Genomic DNA, 20,997 nt, shown 5'->3' on the forward strand with positions numbered 1-20,997 from the left:
GTCTACAGGAGGTCGTGGGTTCGATCCTGACCCTGATGCTTGCTGTGTATTTGTAGTTTGCGGTGTCTCTCTCTCTCATCATCATCACGGTGGCTAGGAGATGTTAACTACCTCGCCTGGTCTACAGGAGTTCGTGGGTTCGATCCCGACCCTGACGATGCCTGCTGCTGTATATTTGGAGTTTGCGTGTCTCTCTCATCATCGCCACGGTGGCTAGGAGATGTTAACTACCTCGCCTGGTATACAGGAGTGAGTTCGATCTGAACCCTGATGCTTGCTGTGTATTTGGAGTTTGCGGTGTCTCTCTCTCTCATCATCATCACGGTGGCTAGGAGATGTTAACTACCTCGCCTGGTCTACAGGAGGTCGTGGGTTCGATCCCGACCCTGACGATGCCTGCTGTATATTTGGAGTTTGCGTGTCTCTCTCTCTCTCATCATCACCACGGTGGCTAGGAGATGTTGACTACCTCGCCTGGTATGCAGGAGGTCGTGGGTTCGATCCGAACCCTGACGCTTGCTGCTGTATATTTGGAGTTTGCGTGTCTCTCTCTCTCTCATCATCACCACGGTGGCTAGGAGATGTTGACTACCTCGCCTGGTATGCAGGAGGTCGTGGGTTCGATCCGAACCCTGACGCTTGCTGCTGTATATTTGGAGTTTGCGTGTCTCTCTCTCTCTCATCATCACCACGGTGGCTAGGAGATGTTGACTACCTCGCCTGGTATGCAGGAGGTCGTGGGTTCGATCCGAACCCTGACGCTTGCTGCTGTATATTTGGAGTTTGCGTGTCTCTCTCTCCCTGTGGTCGCGTGGATATTGCTCCAGGTCCTCCGGGTTTTCCCTCCACGTTAAGAATCAACACCACCATCACGCCTTCAGAGTGTTTGGCTGCTACTAGAAATGTCGTGGTGGTTGTTGTTGTTGTTGTGGTGGTTGTTGTTCTTGTCGTGGTGGTGGTGGTTGTTGTTGTTTTCGTGGTGGTGGTTGTTGTTGTCATGGTGGTGTTGGTGATGGTCGATTTTTGTCGTGGTGGTGATTGTTTTCGTGGTGGTGATTGTTGTCGTCGTGGTGGTGGTTGTTGTCGTGGTGGTGGTTGTTGTCGTGGTGGTGGTGGTTGTTGTTGTGGTGCTGGTGGTTGTGGCGGTTGTTGTCGTGGTGGTGGTTGTTGTTGTCGTGGTGGTGGTGGTTGTTGTCGTGGTGATGGTGGTGGTGGTGGTTGTTTTCGTGGTGGTGGTGGTTGTTGTTGTTGTTGTGGTGGTGGTTGTTGTCGTGGTGATGGTTGTTGTTGTTGTTGTGGTGGTGTTGGTTGTGTGGGCCTGGCGTGCCACCGCTGCTCACCGGGCCGCTGATGGTGCCGGACGCCAGCAGGTCCCCGGGGCGCAGGTTGCAGCCGGAGGCCGCGTGGTGCACCAGCTGCTGCTTCATGCTCCAGTACATGTGCTGGGGGGTCACGTGGCACGGTCGCTCACCCATACAACTCACCCACAACGCTCACCCGCACCGCTCACCCATACAGCTCACCCATACAGCTCACCCGTACAGCTCACCCGCACCACTCACCCGCAACGCTCACCCGCAACGCTCACCCGAGATGAGAGGGGAGAGGCAGGAGAGTGCGTGGAGGGGAGTAGAGTGAGATGAGAGGGGAGAGGCAGGAGAGAGCGTGGAGGGGAGTGGAGTGAGATGAGAGGGGAGAGGCAGGAGAGAGCGTGGAGGGGAGTGGAGTGAGATGAGAGGGGAGAGGCAGGAGAGAGCGTGGAGGGGAGTGGAGTGAGATGAGAGGGGAGAGGCAGGAGACTGCGTGGAGGGGAGTGGAGTGAGATAAGAGGGGAGAGGTAGGAGAGTGCGTGGAGGGGAGTGGAGTGAGATGAGAGAGGAAAGGCAGGAGAGTGCGTGGAGGGGAGTGGAGTGAGATGAGAGGGGAGAGGCAGGAGAGTGCGTGGAGGGGAGTGGAGGGAGATGAGAGGAGAGAGGCAGGAGAGTGCGTGGAGGGGAGTGGAGTGAGATGAGAGAGGAAATGCAGGAGAGTGCGTGGAGGGGAGTGGAGTGAGATGAGAGGGGAGAGGCAGGAGACTGCGTGGAGGGGAGTGGAGTGAGATGAGAGAGGAAAGGCAGGAGAGTGCGTGGAGGGGAGTGGAGTGAGATGAGAGGGGAGAGGCAGGAGAGTGCGTGGAGGGGAGTGGAGTGAGATGAGAGGAGAGAGGCAGGAGAGTGCGTGGAGGGGAGTGGAGTGAGATGAGAGGGGAGTGGAGTGAGATGAGAGGGGAGTGGAGTGAGATGAGAGGGGAGAGGCAGGAGGGGGGTGCGTGGTGGCTTGAATCTGGGTACCAACCTTGAAGTTGGATTTGCAGACGATCGCCGGCTCAGCCATCCCCTCTCCTGAGTGGCAGTGGACACGGACACGGCGGTTACCCATCACCAAGTCCACCCTCGCCCCCTCACCCCCTCGCCCCCTCACCCCCTCGCGTTAACCCTTTCCCCGAAGACTACCGCAAGCCGCAGGGTGGGTCCCGTTACTTAAGACTAATTTCACTTGTGTATTGTACCAGGTAATGTCCACCGCCGAGCTGCCGCTTAGCGGCTAATCATCGCCATCGCCGCGTGGACATCGACGCTCTGAACGCGCGTCGTTGATTCGAGATTGCGGAGAGAAAAATCGGGAGGACCTCTAGAACAATCCACACGTCCACGGGGCGAGAGAGAGAGGGAGAGAGACGCAAACTCCAAATACACAGCAGTAGGCGTCGTCAGGGTCTGGATTGAACCCACGACCTCCTGCATAGCAGGCGAGGTAGTCAACATCTCCTAGCCACCGCAGTGGTCACTTGAAGGAGAAGTGGATCACGCTGGCTCCTTTATTGGACACCGGTGCGGCGCTGCTCTAAGATAGAATGCGGTGCGATGACGATGATGACGACGACGATGATGACGACGATGACGACGATGATGATGACGATGGCGATGATGATGACGATCACGATGATGATGACGATAAAGATGACAATGACGACAATGACAAAGACAACGATAACGATGACGACATCCATGACAATGATGACCTTCGACGACGAGAATGACGACATCAATGATGATGACATCATTGACCATGACGACATCGATGACGACATCAATGATGACGACATCGATGACGACGACATCATTGACCATGACGACATCGATGACGACGACATCGATGACGACGACATCAATGACGATGACATCATTGACCATGACGACAATGACGACATCGATGACGATATCAATAACGACATCAATGACGAAGACATCATTGACCATGGCGACAACGACGACGATGGTAACATCGGCGGCGACGGCGGCGGCGTTAACAACGACAGTGATGACGGCGACGATAACGACGACGATAACTATAACCATGACAACGATGACGACCATAACAATGATGACGACGACAGGGATGACGGTGACGACATCGATGACGACGACGACGAGGAGGAGGAGGAGGAGGAGGGGGAGGAGGAGCGCTCACCGTGGATCCCCACGCTGAGGTGGATGTCGAAGGAGAAGGGGTCGGCGTGCTGCAGGTACGGGAGGGGCGGCGGATCCTGCACTCACACAAAGACAAAGATCACACAACTACACACACACACAACAAAGACAAAGATCACACAACTACACACACACACACGCAACTACACACACACAGACCTACATACACACACACCTACACACACAGACATACCTACACACACCGACATACCTACACACACCTACACACACAGACATACCTACACACACCTACACACACAGACATACCTACACACACACACCTACACACACAGACATACCTACACACACACACCTACGCACGCACGCACACACACCTGCACACACACCTACACACACACACCTACACCTATACACACACACACACCTACACACACACACCTACACACACACACACACCTACACACACATCTACACACACACACACACCTACACACACACACCTACACACACATACACATCTACACACACATCTACACACACACACACACACACCTACACACACGTGATGGAGCGGTGTGGCCGACGCTTTTGTCTCCTGGGTACTCATTTGAGGCTGAGCAGACCTAGGGGAGGCTCACGACCGAACCCGGATCACCGGGTTCGTAGCTGCCACCGCCGTGCCGCACGCAGCGCACCGCACGGTCAACGGTGGGCGGGCCGCGGTGAACGTCCGGCTCGTGCCGTGGGTCACCGTGGGTCACCGAGGGTCACCATGGGTCACCGTGGGTCACCGTGGGTCACCGTGGGTCACCGTGGGTCACCGTGGGTGACCGTGGGTGACCGTGGGTCACCGTGGGTCACCGTGGGTCACCGTGGGTCACCGTGGGTCACCGTGGGTCACCGTGGGTCACCGTGGGTCACCGTGGGTCACCGAGGGTCACCATGGGTCACCGTGGGTCACCGTGGGTCACCCGTGGGTCACCGTGGGTCACCGTGGGTGCGTGGGTCACCGTGGGGTCACCGTGGGTCACCGTGGGTCACCGTGGGGTCACGTGGGTCACGTGGGTGACCGTGGGTCACCGTGGGTCACCGTGGGTGACCGTGGGTCACCGTGGGTCACGTGGGTCACCGTGGGTCACCGTGGGTGACCGTGGGTCACCGTGGGTCACCGTGGGTCACCGTGGGTCACCGTGGGTCACCGTGGGTCACCGTGGGTCACCGTGGGTGACCGAGGGTCACCGCTGCACCTGCTTGGCGTTGGGCAGCACGAAGGGCGCCAGCGCCTCCATGGTGACCGTGGGTTACCGTGGGTCACCGTGGGTGACCGAGGGTTACCGTGGGTGACTGTGGGTTACCGTGGGTCACCGAGGGTTACCGTGGGTCACCGTGGGTGACCGAGGGTTACCGTGGGTTACCGTGGGTCACCGTGGGTGACCGAGGGTTACCGTGGGTCACCGTGGGTTACCGTGGGTCACCGAGGGTCACCGCCGCACCTGCTTTGCGTTGGGCAGCGTGAAGGGCGCCAGCGCCTCCATGGTGACCGTGGGTTACCGTGGGTCACCGTGGGTTACAGTGGGTTACCGTGGGTTACCGTGGGTTACCGAGGGTCACCGCTGCACCTGCTTGGCGTTTGGCAGCACGAAGGGCGCCAGCGCCTCCATGGTGACCACCCAGGGGGAGATGGAGGTGCCAAAGTTCTTGCCCAGGAAGGGCCCCAGCGGCACGTACTCCCACTTCTGGATGTCGCGCGCTGAGCGGCGGGGGGGGGGCAGTGAGATTACGGAGGATTCCTCCACCTCTTGATCATCATCGTCACCGTCGTTATTACCATCGTCGTCATCGTCGTTGTCACCATAATCATCGTCATCATCGTCGTCATCATAATCATCGTCATCATCGTCGTCATCATAATCATCGCCATGATCATCGTCATGATCATCGTCATCATCGTCGTCATCGTCGTCATCATTATCGTCATCATCATCATCATCGTCATGATCATCGTCATCATCGTCGTCATCATAATCATCATCATGATCATCGTCATCATCGTCGTCATCATAATCGTCATCATCATCGTTATGATCGTCGTCATCATCGTCGTCATCATCGTTGTCATCATCATCATCGTCATCATAATCATCGTCAACATCGTCGTCATCATCGTCATCATAATCATCATCATGATCGTCGTCACCAGCCATGTTCAATGCAGTTGCCCTGTCTCTCTCTCTCTCTACGCAGGCGATGAGTGAAGACTCGTCCAATTGTTACTAGTCGAACTGCATCGTCATTGTGGTTGTTGTTGTGATTGTTGTTGTTGCTGTCGTTGTGGCTATTGTGATTGTTGTTGTAATTGTTGTTCTTGTTGTGATTGTTGTTGTTATTGTAGTGATTGTTGTTATGGTTGTGATTATTGTTGTGAATGTTGTGATTGTTGTTGCCGTGCGTGTTGTTGTGGTTGTTGTCGTCGTGGTTGCTGTTGTAGTTGTTATTATTGTTGGTGTGGTTGTTGGTGTGATTGTTGGTGTGATTGTGATTGTTGTTGTGATTGTTGTGATTGCTGTTATGGTTGTGATTGTTGTTGTGAATGTTGTTATGTTTGTGATTGTTGTTGCCGTGCGTGTTGTTGTGGTTGTTGTCGTCGTGGTTGCTGTTGTAGTTGTTATTATGTTGTAGTTGTGGTTGTTGTTGTTGTGGTTGTTGTTGTGGTTGTTGTGGTTGTTGTGGTTGTTGTTGTTGTTGTGTCTCACCGCTCCAGTCGTTCATGAGCACCATGCCGAAGATGTGGTCCTGCGCGTGCTCCATGGCGATGGGCTCGCCCAGCCGGTTGCCAGGCCCCACGAAGAAGGCCTGGGGGTCACGTGGGGGGGGGGGGTCACGTGGGGGGGGGGACGAGGGGGGAGAGAGGGGGAGGGGAGAGGGGGGGGTGAGGGGGGGGGGGGGGAGAGGGGGGGGAGAGGGGGGTGGCGAGGGGGGAGGGGGGGCGAGGGGGGAGAGGGGGGGGAAAAGGGGGGAGAGGGGGGGAGAGGGGGGGGCGAGGGGGGGAAAGGGGGGAGAGGGGGGGGTCACGAGGGGGGGGGGGGCGAGGGGGGAGAGGGGGGGGGCGAGGGGGGAGAGGGGGGAAGGGGGAAGAGGGGGGGGGTCACGAGAGGGGGGGGGGGCGAGGGGGGAGAGGGGGGGGGGCGAGGGGGGAGAGGGGGGGGGCGAGGGGGGAGAGGGGGGGGGCGAGGGGGGAGGAGGGGGGAAGGGGGGAGAGGGGGGGGGGGTCACGAGAGGGGGGGGGGGCGAGGGGGGGGTGACGATGCGGTGGAATTCTTTTCGAATGCGTCTCGCCGTGGACCGTCAGAGAGCGGTGGCTCACGATGACGTCACTCTTCCGCGTGACGTCACGGGGATCTTTAACGTCCCTGGCGAGCGAAGGGCGCGTGGTAGTAGCGGTGTTGTTGTTGTTGTTGTCGTAGTTGTTGTTGTTATTGTTGTTGTCGTGAGGCTAATAGAAACACGGCGGTGTGAACGGGGTGTCCGCAGGCTGCGGTGTTGTTGCTGTTGATGTTGTTGTTGTTGTTACCATCTCCAGCTCGAAGTCCAGCAGGCGGCTTGCTCCGAACACGGGGGGCTGGTCTACACACACACACACGCGTGTACACACAAAGACAAAGATAAAGATCCCCCGTGTAGCCTTAACAGACTGTAGGGGCAAGTGCTGTTAGCGAGCACCTATGAAGGCCGGCACGGCACACGAGGGGGTGGGTGGCCAGCACCACGCCCGGCCGCCTTTGTCTCCCCAGTGGCGATGTTTGCACACCGCACCAGGTACTCATTTGAGGCTGAGTCGACCTAGCGGAGGCCCAGGATCGGTTCAGATAATCGTCACTGGTGTTGGCCGTGAGCGGGAATGGAACTCGGGTCGCCGGGTTCATAGCGCAGCGTAGCGCTAACCGCTACACTACCGCTCCCCATACACACACACGTACACACACACACACACGCACACACACACACACAGATACATAAACACGCACACACACAGGCGCACACGCACACACGCGTACGCACGGGAACACAGTCGTGTCACACACACATACACCTACACAACAACAACAACCGCCATTCGCCACTAAGTGGCGGTGACCACGACGCTTGTGCCAGGTCATGTGCACCTTGAGGTCACACACGCAGACCCCCACACAGACCCCCACACACACGTGTGTGTTAAGTATGTGCGTGTGAGTAGTGTGCGTGCGTGTACGTGCGTGTACGTGAATGTAGTGTGTTTGTGTGCGCGTGTACGTGTATACGTGCGTGTATGCGCGTGTGTGTGTGCGTGTATGTGTGCGTGTGTGTGTGCGCGTGCGTGCATGCGCGTGTGTGTGTACGTGCGTGTGTACGTGCGTGCCGCTGGACGGGAGGTGTGCGCTCACCGTCGTGGGGTCGCGTCTGGCCGTGGGGGCGGCGGATTGGAGTCCCCGACGGCACCACGGAGGAGGCACGGCCGTGGTAGCCCACCGGGAGGTGCAGCCTGCAGCACCACACTCACCATGCTCACCACCACGCTCAACACCACACTCCCCACTACCACCACCACCACACTCACCACACTCACCAACACGCTCACCACAACACTCACCACCACGCTCACCACAACACTCACCACAACACTCACCACAACACTCCCCACTACCACCACCACCACGCTCACCACGCTCACCAACACGCTCACCACGCTCACCACGATCACCAACACGCTCACCACCACGCTCACCAACACACTCACCACGCTCACCAACACACTCACCACAATCACCAACACGCTCACCACGCTCACCAACACACTCACCACCACGCTCACCACGCTCACCAAGACGCTCACCACCACGCTCACCACGCTCACCAACACGCTCACCACCACGCTCACCACGCTCACCAACACGCTCACCACCACGCTCACCACACTCACCAACATCACGGATGAGGCGCGGCCGTGGTAGCCCACCGGGAGGTGCAGCCTGCAGCACCACACTCACCAACACACTCACCACCACACTCACCACCACGCTCACCACGCTCACCACGCTCACCAACACCACACTCACCAACACACTCACCACCACGCTCACCACGCTCACCACCACGGAGGAGGCGCGGCCGTGGTAGCCCACCGGGAGGTGCAGCCTGCAGAAAACTCACCACGCTCACCACACTCACCAACACGCTCACCACGCTCACCACGCTCACCACCACACTCCCCACCAAACTCACCATACTCACCACGCTCACCACGCTCACCACCACGGAGGAGGCACGGCCGTGGTAGCCCACCGGGAGGTGCAGCCTGGAGCAAACTCACCACACTCACCACCACACTCACCACGCTCACCACCAAACTCACCACACTCACCACCACACTCACCACCACGCTCACCACGCTCACCAACACGCTCACCACCACGCTCACCACCAAACTCACCACACTCACCACCACACTCACCACGCTCACCACCACGGAAGAGGCTTGGTCGTGGTAGCCCACCGGGAGGTGAAGCCTGCAGCAGCAAACTCACCACGCTCACCAACACGCTCACCAACACACTCACCACGCTCTCCACGCTCACCAACACACTCACCACGCTCACCACCACGCTCACCACCACGCTCACCAACACGCTCAGCAACACGCTCACCACCACGCTCACCACCACACTCACCACCACGCTCACCAACACACTCACCACGCTCTCCACGCTCACCAACACACTCACCACGCTCACCACCACGCTCACCACCACGCTCACCAACACGCTCACCAACACGCTCACCACCACGCTCACCAACACGCTCACCAACACGCTCACCACCACGCTCGCCACCACACTCACCACCACACTCACCACGCTCACCACGCTCACCACCACACACACCACCACACTCACCACGCTCACCAACACACTCACCACGCTCACCACCACACTCACCACCAAACTCACCATACTCACCACGCTCACCACGCTCACCACCACGGAGGAGGCACGGCCGTGGTAGCCAACCGGGAGGTGCAGCCTGGAGCAAACTCACCACACTCACCACCACACTCACCACGCTCACCACCAAACTCACCACACTCACCACCACACTCACCACCACGCTCACCACGCTCACCAACACGCTCACCACCACGCTCACCACCAAACTCACCACACTCACCACCACACTCACCACGCTCACCACCACGGAAGAGGCTTGGCCGTGGTAGCCCACCGGGAGGTGAAGCCTGCAGCAGCAAACTCACCACGCTCACCAACACGCTCACCAACACACTCACCACGCTCTCCACGCTCACCAACACACTCACCACGCTCACCACCACGCTCACCACCACGCTCACCAACACGCTCAGCAACACGCTCACCACCACGCTCACCACCACACTCACCACCACGCTCACCAACACACTCACCACGCTCTCCACGCTCACCAACACACTCACCACGCTCACCACCACGCTCACCACCACGCTCACCAACACGCTCACCAACACGCTCACCACCACGCTCACCAACACGCTCACCAACACGCTCGCCACCACACTCACCACCACACTCACCACGCTCACCACGCTCACCACCACACACACCACCACACTCACCACGCTCACCAACACACTCACCACGCTCACCACCACACTCACCACGTTCTCCACGCTCACCAACACACTCACCACGCTCACCAACACGCTCACCACCACGCTCACCACCACGCTCACCACCACGCTCACCACCACGCTCACCACCACGCTCACCAACACCCTCACCACCACGCTCACCACCACGCTCACCACCACGCTCACCACCACGCTCACCACCACGCTCACCACCACGCTCACCAACACACTCACCAACACGCTCACCAACACACTCACCAACACGCTCACCACCAGGCTCACCACCACGCTCACCACACTCACCAACACACTCACCACCACACTCACCACTACCAAGCTCACCAGGGGGCTACAGTGAGATGAGAGGGGAGAGGCAGGAGAGTGTGTGGAGGGGAGTGGAGTGAGATGAGAGGGAGAGGCAGGAGAGTGCGTGGAAGGGAGTGGAGTGAGATGAGAGGGGAGAGGCAGGAGAGTGTGTGGAGGGGAGTGGAGTGAGATGAGAGGGGAGAGGCAGGAGAGTGCATGGAGGGGAGTGGAGTGAGATGAGAGGCAGGAGAGTGTGTGGAGGGGAGTGGAGTGAGATGAGAGGGGAGAGGCAGGAAAGTGCATGGAGGGGAGTTGAGTGAGATGAGAGGCAGGAGAGTGTGTGGAGGGGAGTGGAGTGAGATGAGAGGGGAGAGGCAGGAGAGTGCGTGGAGGGGAGTGGAGTGAGATGAGAGGGGAGAGGCAGGAGAGTGCGTGGAGGGGAGTTGAGTGAGATGAGAGGCAGGAGAGTGTGTGGAGGGGAGTGGAGTGAGATGAGAGGGGAGAGGCAGGAGAGTGCGTGGAGGGGAGTAGAGTGAGATGAGAGGGGAGAGGCAGGAGAGTGCGTGGAGGGGAGTGGAGCGAGATGAGAGGGGAGAGGCAGGAGAGTGCGTGGAGGGGAGTGGAGTGAGATGAGAGGGGAGAGGCAGGAGAGTGCGTGGAGGGGAGTGGAGTGAGATGAGAGGGGAAGAGGCAGGAGAGTGCGTGGAGGGGAGTTGAGTGAGATGAGAGGCAGGAGAGTGTGTGGAGGGGAGTGGAGTGAGATGAGAGGGGAGAGGCAGGAGAGTGCGTGGAGGGGAGTGGAGTGAGATGAGAGGGGAGAGGCAGGAGAGTGCGTGGAGGGGAGTGGAGTGAGATGAGAGGGGAGTGGAGTGAGATGAGAGGGGAGAGGCAGGAGAGTGCGTGGAGGGGAGTGGAGTGAGATGAGAGGGGAGAGGCAGGAGAGTGCGTGGAGGGGAGTGGAGTGAGATGAGAGGGGAGAGGCAGGAGAGTGCGTGGAGGGGAGTGGAGTGAGATGAGAGGGGAGAGGCAGGAGAGTGCGTGGAGGGGAGTGGAGCGAGATGAGAGGGGAGAGGCAGGAGAGTGCGTGGAGGGGAGTGGAGCGAGATGAGAGGGGAGAGGCAGGAGAGTGCGTGGAGGGAGTGGAGCGAGATGAGAGGGGAGAGGTAGGAGAGTGCGTGGAGGGGAGTGGAGTGAGATGAGAGGGGAGAGGCAGGAGAGAGCGTGGAGGGGAGTGGAGCGAGATGAGAGGGGAGAGGCAGGAGAGTGCGTGGAGGGGAGTGGAGCGAGATGAGAGGGGAGAGGCAGGAGAGTGCGTGGAGGGGAGTGGAGTGAGATGAGAGGGGAGTGGAGTGAGATGAGAGGGGAGAGGCAGGAGAGTGCGTGGAGGGGAGTGGAGTGAGATGAGAGGGGAGAGGCAGGAGAGTGCGTGGAGGGGAGTGGAGTGAGATGAGAGGGGAGAGGCAGGAGAGAGCGTGGAGGGGAGTGGAGCGAGATGAGAGGGGAGAGGCAGGAGAGTGCGTGGAGGGGAGTGGAGTGAGATGAGAGGGGAGTGGAGTGAGATGAGAGGGGAGAGGCAGGAGAGTGCGTGGAGGGGAGTGGAGTGAGATGAGAGGGGAGAGGCAGGAGAGTGCGTGGAGGGGAGTGAGATGAAAGGGGAGAGGCAGGAGGAGAGCGTGGAGGGGAGTGGAGCGAGATGAGAGGGGAGAGGCAGGAGAGTGCGTGGAGGGGAGTGGAGTGAGATGAGAGGGGAGTGGAGTGAGATGAGAGGGGAGAGGCAGGAGAGAGCGTGGAGGGGAGTGGAGCGAGATGAGAGGGGAGAGGCAGGAGAGTGCGTGGAGGGGAGTGGAGTGCGTGGAGGGGAGTGGAGTGAGATGAGAGGGGAGAGGTAGGAGAGTGCGTGGAGGGGAGTGGAGTGAGATGAGAGGGGAGAGGCGGGAGAGTGCGTGGAGGGGAGTGGAGTGAGATGAGAGGGAGAGGCAGGAGAGTGCGTGGAGGGGAGTGGAGCGAGATGAGAGGGGAGAGGCAGGAGAGTGCGTGGAGGGGAGTGGAGTGAGATGAGAGGGGAGAGGCAGGAGAGAGCGTGGTGGGGAGTGGAGTGAGATGAGAGGGGAGAAGTAGGAGAGTGCGTGGAGGGGAGTGGAGTGAGATGAGAGGGGAGAGGCAGGAGAGTGCGTGGAGGGGAGTGGAGTGAGATGAGAGGGGAGAGGCAGGAGAGAGCGTGGAGGGTAGTGGAGTGAGATGAGAGGGGAGAGGCAGGAGAGTGCGTGGAGGGGAGTGGAGTGAGATGAGAGGGGAGAGGTAGGAGAGTGCGTGGAGGGGAGTGGAGTGAGATGAGAGGGGAGAGGCAGGAGAGTGCGTGGAGGGGAGTAGAGTGAGATGAGAGGGGAGAGGCAGTAGAGTGCGTGGAGGGGAGTGGAGTGAGATGAGAGGGGAGAGGCAGGAGAGTGCGTGGAGGGGAAGTGGAGTGAGATGAGAGGGGAAGTGGAGTGAGATGAGAGGGGAGAGGCTGGAGAGTGCGTGGAGGGGAGTGGAGTGAGATGAGAGGGGAGAGGCAGGAGAGTGCGTGGAGGGGAGTAGAGTGAGATGAGAGGGGAGAGGCGGGAGAGTGCGTGGAGGGGAGTGGAGTGAGATGAGAGGGGAGAGGCAGGAGAGAGCGTGGAGGGGAGTGGAGTGAGATGAGAGGGGAGAGGTAGGAGAGTGCGTGGAGGGGAGTGGAGTGAGATGAGAGGGGAGAGGCAGGAGAGAGCGTGGTGGGGAGTGGAGTGAGATGAGAGGGGAGAGGTAGGAGAGTGCGTGGAGGGGAGTGGAGTGAGATGAGAGGGGAGAGGCAGGAGAGTGCGTGGAGGGGAGTAGAGTGAGATGAGAGGGGAGAGGCAGGAGAGTGCGTGGAGGGGAGTAGAGTGAGATGAGAGGGGAGTGGAGTGAGATGAGAGGGGAGAGGCAGGAGAGTGCGTGGAGGGGAGTGGAGTGAGATGAGAGGGGAGAGGCAGGAGAGTGCGTGGAGGGGAGTGGAGTGAGATGAGAGGGGAGAGGCAGGAGAGTGCGTGGAGGGGAGTGGAGTGAGATGAGAGGGGAGAGGCGGGAGAGAGCGTGGAGTTGATCTGTGAGCGATGCTGGCTGTGTGAGTCTCTCTCTCCCTGTGCCCCCTCACCAGTTGGGCATGAGCGCGTTGGCGGGGCCACGGAACATGATCCCCACGTTGGTCGCGTGGTCCCGCGAGGAGTAGAAGTCCGTGTAGTCTCCTGCAGTCGCGCCAAACACAAAGGTGCTGTGATGAATCGCACCCCCCCCCCCACCCCACCGGGGCCATTTGGGGGGCACAGTGCTCGGGGGGGGGGGGGGGGGGCGTGTCCAGAGATACGGAGCCAGCACGGCCGAGAGCCTGGGTTCAATCCCCGGGTCTGGGTGTCACTCGCTCTGTCTCGGTGTTTCTCAAATGGGTTCGCTCAATGAGTCACCCACTCAGCCACCCACTCAGCCGCCCACTCGGCCACCCACTCACTCGCCCACCCACCCGCTCGCCCACCCACCCACTCGCCCCCCTACTCACCCACCAACTCACCCACCCACTCACCCACCTACTCAGCCACCCACTCAGCCACCCACTCACTCGCCCACGCAGCCGCTCGCCCACCCAGCCACTCGCCCACCCACCCACTCGCCCCCCTACTCACCCACCAACTCACCCACCCACTCACCCACCCACTCACCCCCCTACTCACCCACCAACTCACCCACCCACTCACCCACCTACTCAGCCACCCACTCAGCCACCCACTCACCTCGCCCACCCACCCGCTCGCCCACCCACCCACTCGCCCCCCCCACTCACCCACCAACTCACCCACCCACTCACCTACCCACCCACCCGCTCACCCACCAACTCACCCGCTCACCCACCAACTCACCCGCTCACCCACCAACTCACCCGCTCACCCACCCACTCACCCACCCACTTGCTCACCCACCCACTCGCCCACTCATCCATCCACCCACTCATCCACCCACCCACTCCCTCACGACCCACCCACCCACTCCCTCACCCACTCACCTACCCACCCACCAAACCCACTCATGCAAAGACACGGGCTGTCGGGGCAAGTGTTGTTAGCGAGCAGCGCCTATGAAGGCCGGCACGGCACACGAGGGCGCGGGTGGCGTTTACGCACCGCGCCAGGTTTAAATTGAAAGCTATTTAATCTATGTAGACATAGTTTTAATTTTACCAGGTCAAGCCCACTCAACTCTTTTTCAGAATCGACCTGGCCACAAATGATAGACCAACAAAGTGACTTGTCATCGTGTGGAAATGCACAACACTCCAAGCGCTCTGAAAGCGTGACGTTGATTCTAGCTGTGGAGGGAAAAACCGGAGGACCCGGAGAAAAAAACCACGTGACCACGGGGAGAGAGAGAGAGACACGCAAAATCAAAATATAGAGCAGCAGGCGTCAGGGACGGGATTGAACCCACGACCTCCTGTAGACCAGGCGAGGTAGTTAACATCTCCTAGCCACCGTGATGATGATGAGAGAGACAGAGACACCGCAAACTCCAAATATACAGCAGGCTTCAGGGTTGGGATTGAACCAACGACCTCCAGTATACCAGGCGAGGTAGTCAACATCTCATAGCCACCGTGATGATGATGATGATGAGAGAGACACGCAAACTTCAAATATACAGCAGCAGGCGTCAGGGTCGGGATTGAACCCACGACCTCCTGTAGACCAGGCGAGGTAGTTAACATCTCGCCATCGCGGCGGTCCGACTCATTTGAGGTCGAGCGGATCTAGGGGAGGCCCAGGACTGGCTCAGATCATCGTCGCCGACGTTGGCGATTCCCCATGCTGGTGGGGGCATTGATTCAAACCCATCACACCTCTCTCCGGGGCGGTTGATAAAATGAATACCACTTTGTGGGGTGTGGGGATGGGGGGGGGTCAACGGTAATTGTCCGTCGAACAGACTCGCTCCCGCCACAGGAACGTGGAGTTCCCACCGATGCCGCGCGCCGCTCACCGATGTTGGCGGGGAGGTGCATGGTGGCGTCTTGTCGCAGCGTGAACGCCCTGACGGCAAAGACAAAGACAAAGGTCCCCCCCCACGTGTTAGCCTCAAAAAGATTGTGGGGCAAGTGGTTTGCTAACCGCCTGCACCACCACAACCGCCACCGCCACCGCTCACCGCCACCGGCCACCGCCACCGCCACCGCTCACCGCCACCGGCCACCGCCACCGCCACCGCTCACCGCCCACCGCCACCGCCACCGCTCACCGCCCACCGCCACCGCTCACCGCCACCGCCACCGCTCACCGCTCACCGCCACCGCTCACCGCCACCGCCCACCGCCACCGCCCACCGCCCACCGCTCACCGCCACCGCCCACCGCCACCGCCCACCGCCACCGCCCACCGCCACCGCCACCGCCCACCGCCACCGCCCACCGCCACCGCCACCGCTCACCGCTCACCGCCACCGCCCACCGCCACCGCTCACCGCTCACCGCCACCGCCCACCGCCACCGCCCACCGCTCACCGCCACCGCCCACCGCCACCGCCACCGCCCACCGCCACCGCTCACCGCTCACCGCCACCGCCCACCGCCACCGCTCACCGCTCACCGCCACCGCCCACCGCCACCGCTCACCGCTCACCGCCACCGCCCACCGCCACCGCTCACCGCCACCGCCCACCGCCACCGCCCACCGCTCACCGCCACCGCCCACCGCCACCGCTCACCGCCACCGCCCACCGCCACCGCTCACCGCTGGCGCAAGGCGGCGTCGTCCCGCAAGGCGCCGTCTCCTCCCGTGGCGGCGAGCAGGCGCTGCAGCGTCGCTCGCAGCTCCCTCCACGCGCCGCTGCCCAGCGCCATCAGCCCGTTCAGAGAAGCCTGCGCACTCGCGCACGCACACGCACACGGGGGGGTCAAGCCACGGAGGTAGAAAAAATAAACCAAAACATCAGCACGTTTCGATCGCAACACGAGCACTCGTCATCAGGTGAAAGATTAGCGGGAGAGCTGCTGAGGCAGGGTACTTTAGACGTTTGTGATGGGTGTCGCCCAAGGGTCACAAGCCCTGTGGGCGGCGCTAGTGATGAAATTTGCATGTCAATGTAAGAACGTTTCGATTTAAAGCTTTCGTGACTGCAGGGATTCATCTTCTTGGTTCTTTCGGTAAAGTCACGTAGAAGGGAAGTAATAAAATAATAAAAAATAAAACATAATGAAATAATTCTCACGACGTTTCGGCCACAACGCAAGCAGCCGTCCTCAGGCGAAGACCAGGTCTGTCGGGGAGACAGCGTCTGAAACGTCGTGAGAATTATTTTATTATGGCTTATTTTTATTATTTTATTACTTCCCTTCTACGTACTTTACCTAAAGAACCAAGAAGACGAGAGAGCCTTCGATTTAAAGCTTTCGTGACTGCAGGGATTCATCTTCTTGGTTCTTTCGGTAAAGTCACGTAGAAGGGAAATAATAACGCAAGCAGCCGTCCTCAGGTGGAGAACAGGTCTGTCGAGAGACCTGTTCTTCACCTGAGGATGGCTGCTTGCGTTGTGGCCGAAACGTCGTGAGAATGATTTTATTATGTTTTATTTTTATTATTTTATTATTTCCATTCTACGTGACTTTACCGAAAGAACCAAGAAAATGTAAGAACGAGCAACGGTTTCGCTAATTCAGGACATCTCACGATCTCCAGGTGATTTTCTTACCAGTTTCGATGTACCATTGGAACCTCATTTGCCAGTAAAAAAATATGATAATTGATTTTTTACCCTTCTATCTGGCAACAAAACTGACACCTTTTTTACAAGGAGTCATGTTTGCATAGACAACGATACCTGCAGTCATAATGCAAACAAAAAACATAACTCTGATAATGTAAGCACTGTACTTGAAGTTGATTGGTCCACACCCGAGACAGCTTTCCTTAGAGCCGAGTCTCACATGGTGTTGGACCAGATGACGCCAAAAGGCGCACAACTCAAAGACAATGCACCATCAGAGTATGAGAGCTCGGGGTAAGCATTTACACCATTGGAACCTCATTGCGTGAGTGAGTGAGCGTGTGTGTTAGTGTGTGCATGTGTGCATGGGTGTGTGTGTGCGTGAGTGTGCGTGTGTGTGTGCGTGTGTGAGTGCGTGAGTGCGTGAGTGAGTGCGTGCGTGAGTGCGTGAGTGAGTGAGTGAGCGAGTGAGCGAGTGCGTGAGTGAGTGTGTGCATGTGTGCATGGGTGTGTGTGTGCGTGAGTGAGTGTGTGCGTGTGTGTGTGCGTGTGTGAGTGCGTGAGTGAGTGAGCGAGTGAGCGAGTGCGTGAGTGAGTGCGTGAGTGAGAGCATGCATGAGTGAGTGCGTGAGTGAGTGAGCGAGTGAGTGTGTGCGTGAGCGAGTGCGTGAGTGCGTGAGTGAGTGAGTAGTGCGTGCATTGTGCATGGGTTGTGTGGTGCGTGAGTGAGTTTGTGGAGTGTGTGCGCGTGGTGTGAGTGCGTGAGTGAGTGAGCGGTGAGCGAGTGACGAGTGAGCGAGTGCGGGAGTGAGTGAGTGCGTGAGTGAGTGAGCGAGCGAGTGCGTGAGTGAGTGCGTGAGTGAGTGTGTGCGTGTGTGAGTGCGTGAGTGAGTGAGCGAGTGAGCGAGTGAGTGAGTGCAGGAGTGAGTGCGTGCGGGAGTGAGTGCGTGAGTGAGTGAGTGAGCGAGCGAGTGCGCGAGCGAGTGCGTGAGTGAGTGAGCGAGTGAGTGCGTGAATCGCTCACCTCGGTGAGCACGTGTTGGTGAGGAGTGAGCTGGGGCCCGCTGAAGGCCTCCTTCACCACGCCCAGGTCCAGGATGTGGTCCCCGATCGCCACGCCGATCCGAGGCTGAGGCTGCGCCCACACACAAAGGTCCCCCCCACCGTGTAGCCCACGTAGACTGTTGGGGCAAGTGCTGTTAGTAGCGAGTAATAGGAGTGGGTGAAAGGGGGGGTGAAGGGGGTTGTGTTTCAGATGGAATCGAATCTACGTTCTCCCGGTTGCGAGTTGGGGGGGGGCCCTGTGTGTGCATGTGTCTCTGTGTGTGTCTGTGTGTCTCTTGTCATTGTGTCTGTGTGTGTCTGTGTGTGTGTGTGTCTCTGTGTGTGTCTGTGTGTGTCTGTGTGTGTGTCTCTGTGTGTCTCTGTGTGTGTCTGTGTGTCTCTTTGTCATTGTGTCTGTCTGTGTGTGTCTGTGTGTGTGTGTGTGTCTGTGTGTGTCTGTGTGTGTCTCTTTGTCATTGTGCATGTGTCTGTATGTCTCTGTTTGTCTGTGTGTCTCTGTCATTGTGTGTGTGTCTCTGTGTGTGTCTGTGTGTCTCTTTGTCATTGTGCATGTGTCTGTGTGTGTCTGTGTGTCTCATTGTCATTGTGCGTGTGTCTCTGTGTGTCTCTGTGTGTGTCTGTGTGTGTCTGTGTGTCTCTGTGTGTGTCTGTGTGTGTCTGTGTGTCTCTTTGTCATTGTGCGTGTGTGTCTGTGTGTGTCTGTGTGTGTCTGTGTGTGTCTGTGTGTGTCTGTGTGTGTCTGTGTGTGTCTGTGTGTGTCTGTGTGTGTCTGTGTGTCTCTGTCATTGTGCGTGTCTCTGTGTGTGTCTGTGATCCACAGACACACACTGTGAGCGGTAGTGTAGCGGTTAGCGCGCTGCGCTATGGACCTGGCGACTCGGGTTCGATTCCCGCTCACGGCCAACACCGGTGACGATTATCTGAACCGGTCCTGGGCCTCCCCTAGGTCGACTCAGCCTCAAATGAATACCTGGTGCGGTGTGTAAACATTGCCACTGGGGAGACAAAGGCGGTCGGGCGTGGTGCTGGCCACCCACCCCTCGTGTACCGTTCCGGCCTTCATAGGTGCTCGCTAACAGCACTTGCCCCTACAGTCTGTTAAGGCTACACGGGGGATCTTTGTCTGCGATCCAGAGTCTGAGACTGAGAAACAAACTGGTCTGTCGCTCCACACGAAGCTTCGGGTCTTCTCGGCCACGGTCATGCCTTCCCTTCTATACACTTGCGAAACGTGGACCCCCCTAACGGAACCAATCAGGCTGGTCTGCCTACGATCCAGCCTGGGTTCAACCAGTACGCTGGATTGTGTGAGGAGCTCACAAATCCTTGAAAGATTTGGACAAAGTCCCATCGGTGAGCTCCTCCGGCAGGCAAGGCTGCGTTGGCTGGGTCATGTAGCCCGCATGCCCAGCCACCGCATGCCTAAACAGCTTTTGTTCGGCCGAATCGAGGGGGCTAAACGGACGTGGCACGGGCTAGAGGAGAGATGGAGTGATGTGGTACAGGAGGACGTGGAGCTGAGTGGACGTGCCGATGACTGGTACCAGCGGTGTCAAGATCGGCTTCTGTGGAGGAGGCTCGTGAAGGACGCTACTGGGCAGTTGGAAGCAGCCGCCCTCCAACAACAACGGAGGGCGGAGGAGCGACGCTCACAACAACGAACGGAGCGCCGGGTGGCTAAAATGCAGCAAGTTGGTACAGTAGGGGGCACAGGTGGTGCATCGGCCACTCATCTGAGTCAGCTGACCCTTGGCACCTACTGGGTCTGCCCCGTGACCTCCTGCCAGCGAGCGTTCAACACTTCACGTGGCCTCAAGGTGCACATGGCCTGGCACAAGCGTCGTGGTGACGGTTGTTGTTGTTGTCTGTGTGTGTGTGTGGGGTTGTGTCTGTGTCTACGTGTGTGTCTGTGTGCATGCCTGTGTCTGTGTGTGTGTCTGTGCGTGGGTGTGTGTGTGTGTGTCTGTGTACGTGCGTGTCTGTGTGAGTGTGTGGGGCTGTGTCTGTGTGTGTGTGGGGGGCTGTGTCTGTGTCTGTGTGCGTCTGTGTGCATGTCTGTGTGCGTGTGTGGGGCTGTGTCTGTGTGAAGAGTGTGCGTGTGTGTGCGTGTGTGGGGCTCTGTGTCTGTGTGTGTGTCTGTGTGTGTGTCTGTGCGTGTGCGTGTGGGGCTCTGTGTCTATGTGTGTGCGTGTGCATGTCTGTGTGTCTGTGTGCGTGTCTGTGTGCGTGTCTGTGTGCGTGTGCGAGGCTCACGTTGTCGCGCGTGGAGAACACGCCGTAGGGGAGGTTCTCCAAGGGGAAGTCGGAGTCGGCGGGCACCGGGATGAACGACGACGCCATGGCTGATTGATGCTGGCACGGCACATGGCACATACGCACACGGCACACACACACGCACGCACGCGGCACGGCACACACACACGGCACGCACACACACGGCACACACGGCACACACACGGCACACACACACGCACGGCACACACACACGCACACGGCACACACACACACACGGCACACACACGGCACACACACGGCACGCACACACACACACGCACGCACGGTCTACGTCAGAATGAGTATTTAAGACAAGAGGAATCCCATGAGCTATGAAGCGCGTTTTTCCCCACAGATGTCCAGGAGGGGCGCGGAGTAAGAACGTGACAACAACAACAACAACCAAAATACAAAAAAGCACGAGAGTGCAAAAGTATAGGAAAGGTTAAATTTGACTTA

At 58.8% G+C, this 20,997-nt stretch overlaps 1 protein-coding gene across 1 annotated transcript in view; it reads right to left on the reverse strand.

Moving 5' to 3' along the window:
* The window catches only part of FAH (fumarylacetoacetate hydrolase), a 31,575-nt gene extending 10,933 nt beyond the window's left edge, over positions 1-20,642 (reverse strand). Inside the window, exons 1-12 of the mRNA XM_061549826.1 lie at positions 20,518-20,642; positions 18,224-18,334; positions 16,227-16,354; positions 15,481-15,530; positions 13,610-13,700; positions 7,916-8,013; positions 7,063-7,115; positions 6,245-6,344; positions 5,111-5,241; positions 3,511-3,586; positions 2,335-2,381; positions 1,328-1,442 (exon numbers count right to left, since the gene is read on the reverse strand). Of these exons, the coding sequence (XP_061405810.1) occupies positions 1,328-1,442; positions 2,335-2,381; positions 3,511-3,586; positions 5,111-5,241; positions 6,245-6,344; positions 7,063-7,115; positions 7,916-8,013; positions 13,610-13,700; positions 15,481-15,530; positions 16,227-16,354; positions 18,224-18,334; positions 20,518-20,637 (1,120 nt within the window). The 5' untranslated portion in view covers positions 20,638-20,642. The remainder of the gene's footprint in view (positions 1-1,327; positions 1,443-2,334; positions 2,382-3,510; positions 3,587-5,110; positions 5,242-6,244; positions 6,345-7,062; positions 7,116-7,915; positions 8,014-13,609; positions 13,701-15,480; positions 15,531-16,226; positions 16,355-18,223; positions 18,335-20,517) is intronic.
* Between the last annotated feature and the right edge of the window lie 355 nt (positions 20,643-20,997).

The sequence above is a fragment of the Lethenteron reissneri genome, chromosome 1 (assembly GCF_015708825.2).
Source record: "Lethenteron reissneri isolate LAM-NWPU_2019-01 chromosome 1, ASM1570882v1, whole genome shotgun sequence".
Lineage (NCBI taxonomy): Eukaryota > Metazoa > Chordata > Hyperoartia > Petromyzontiformes > Petromyzontidae > Lethenteron > Lethenteron reissneri.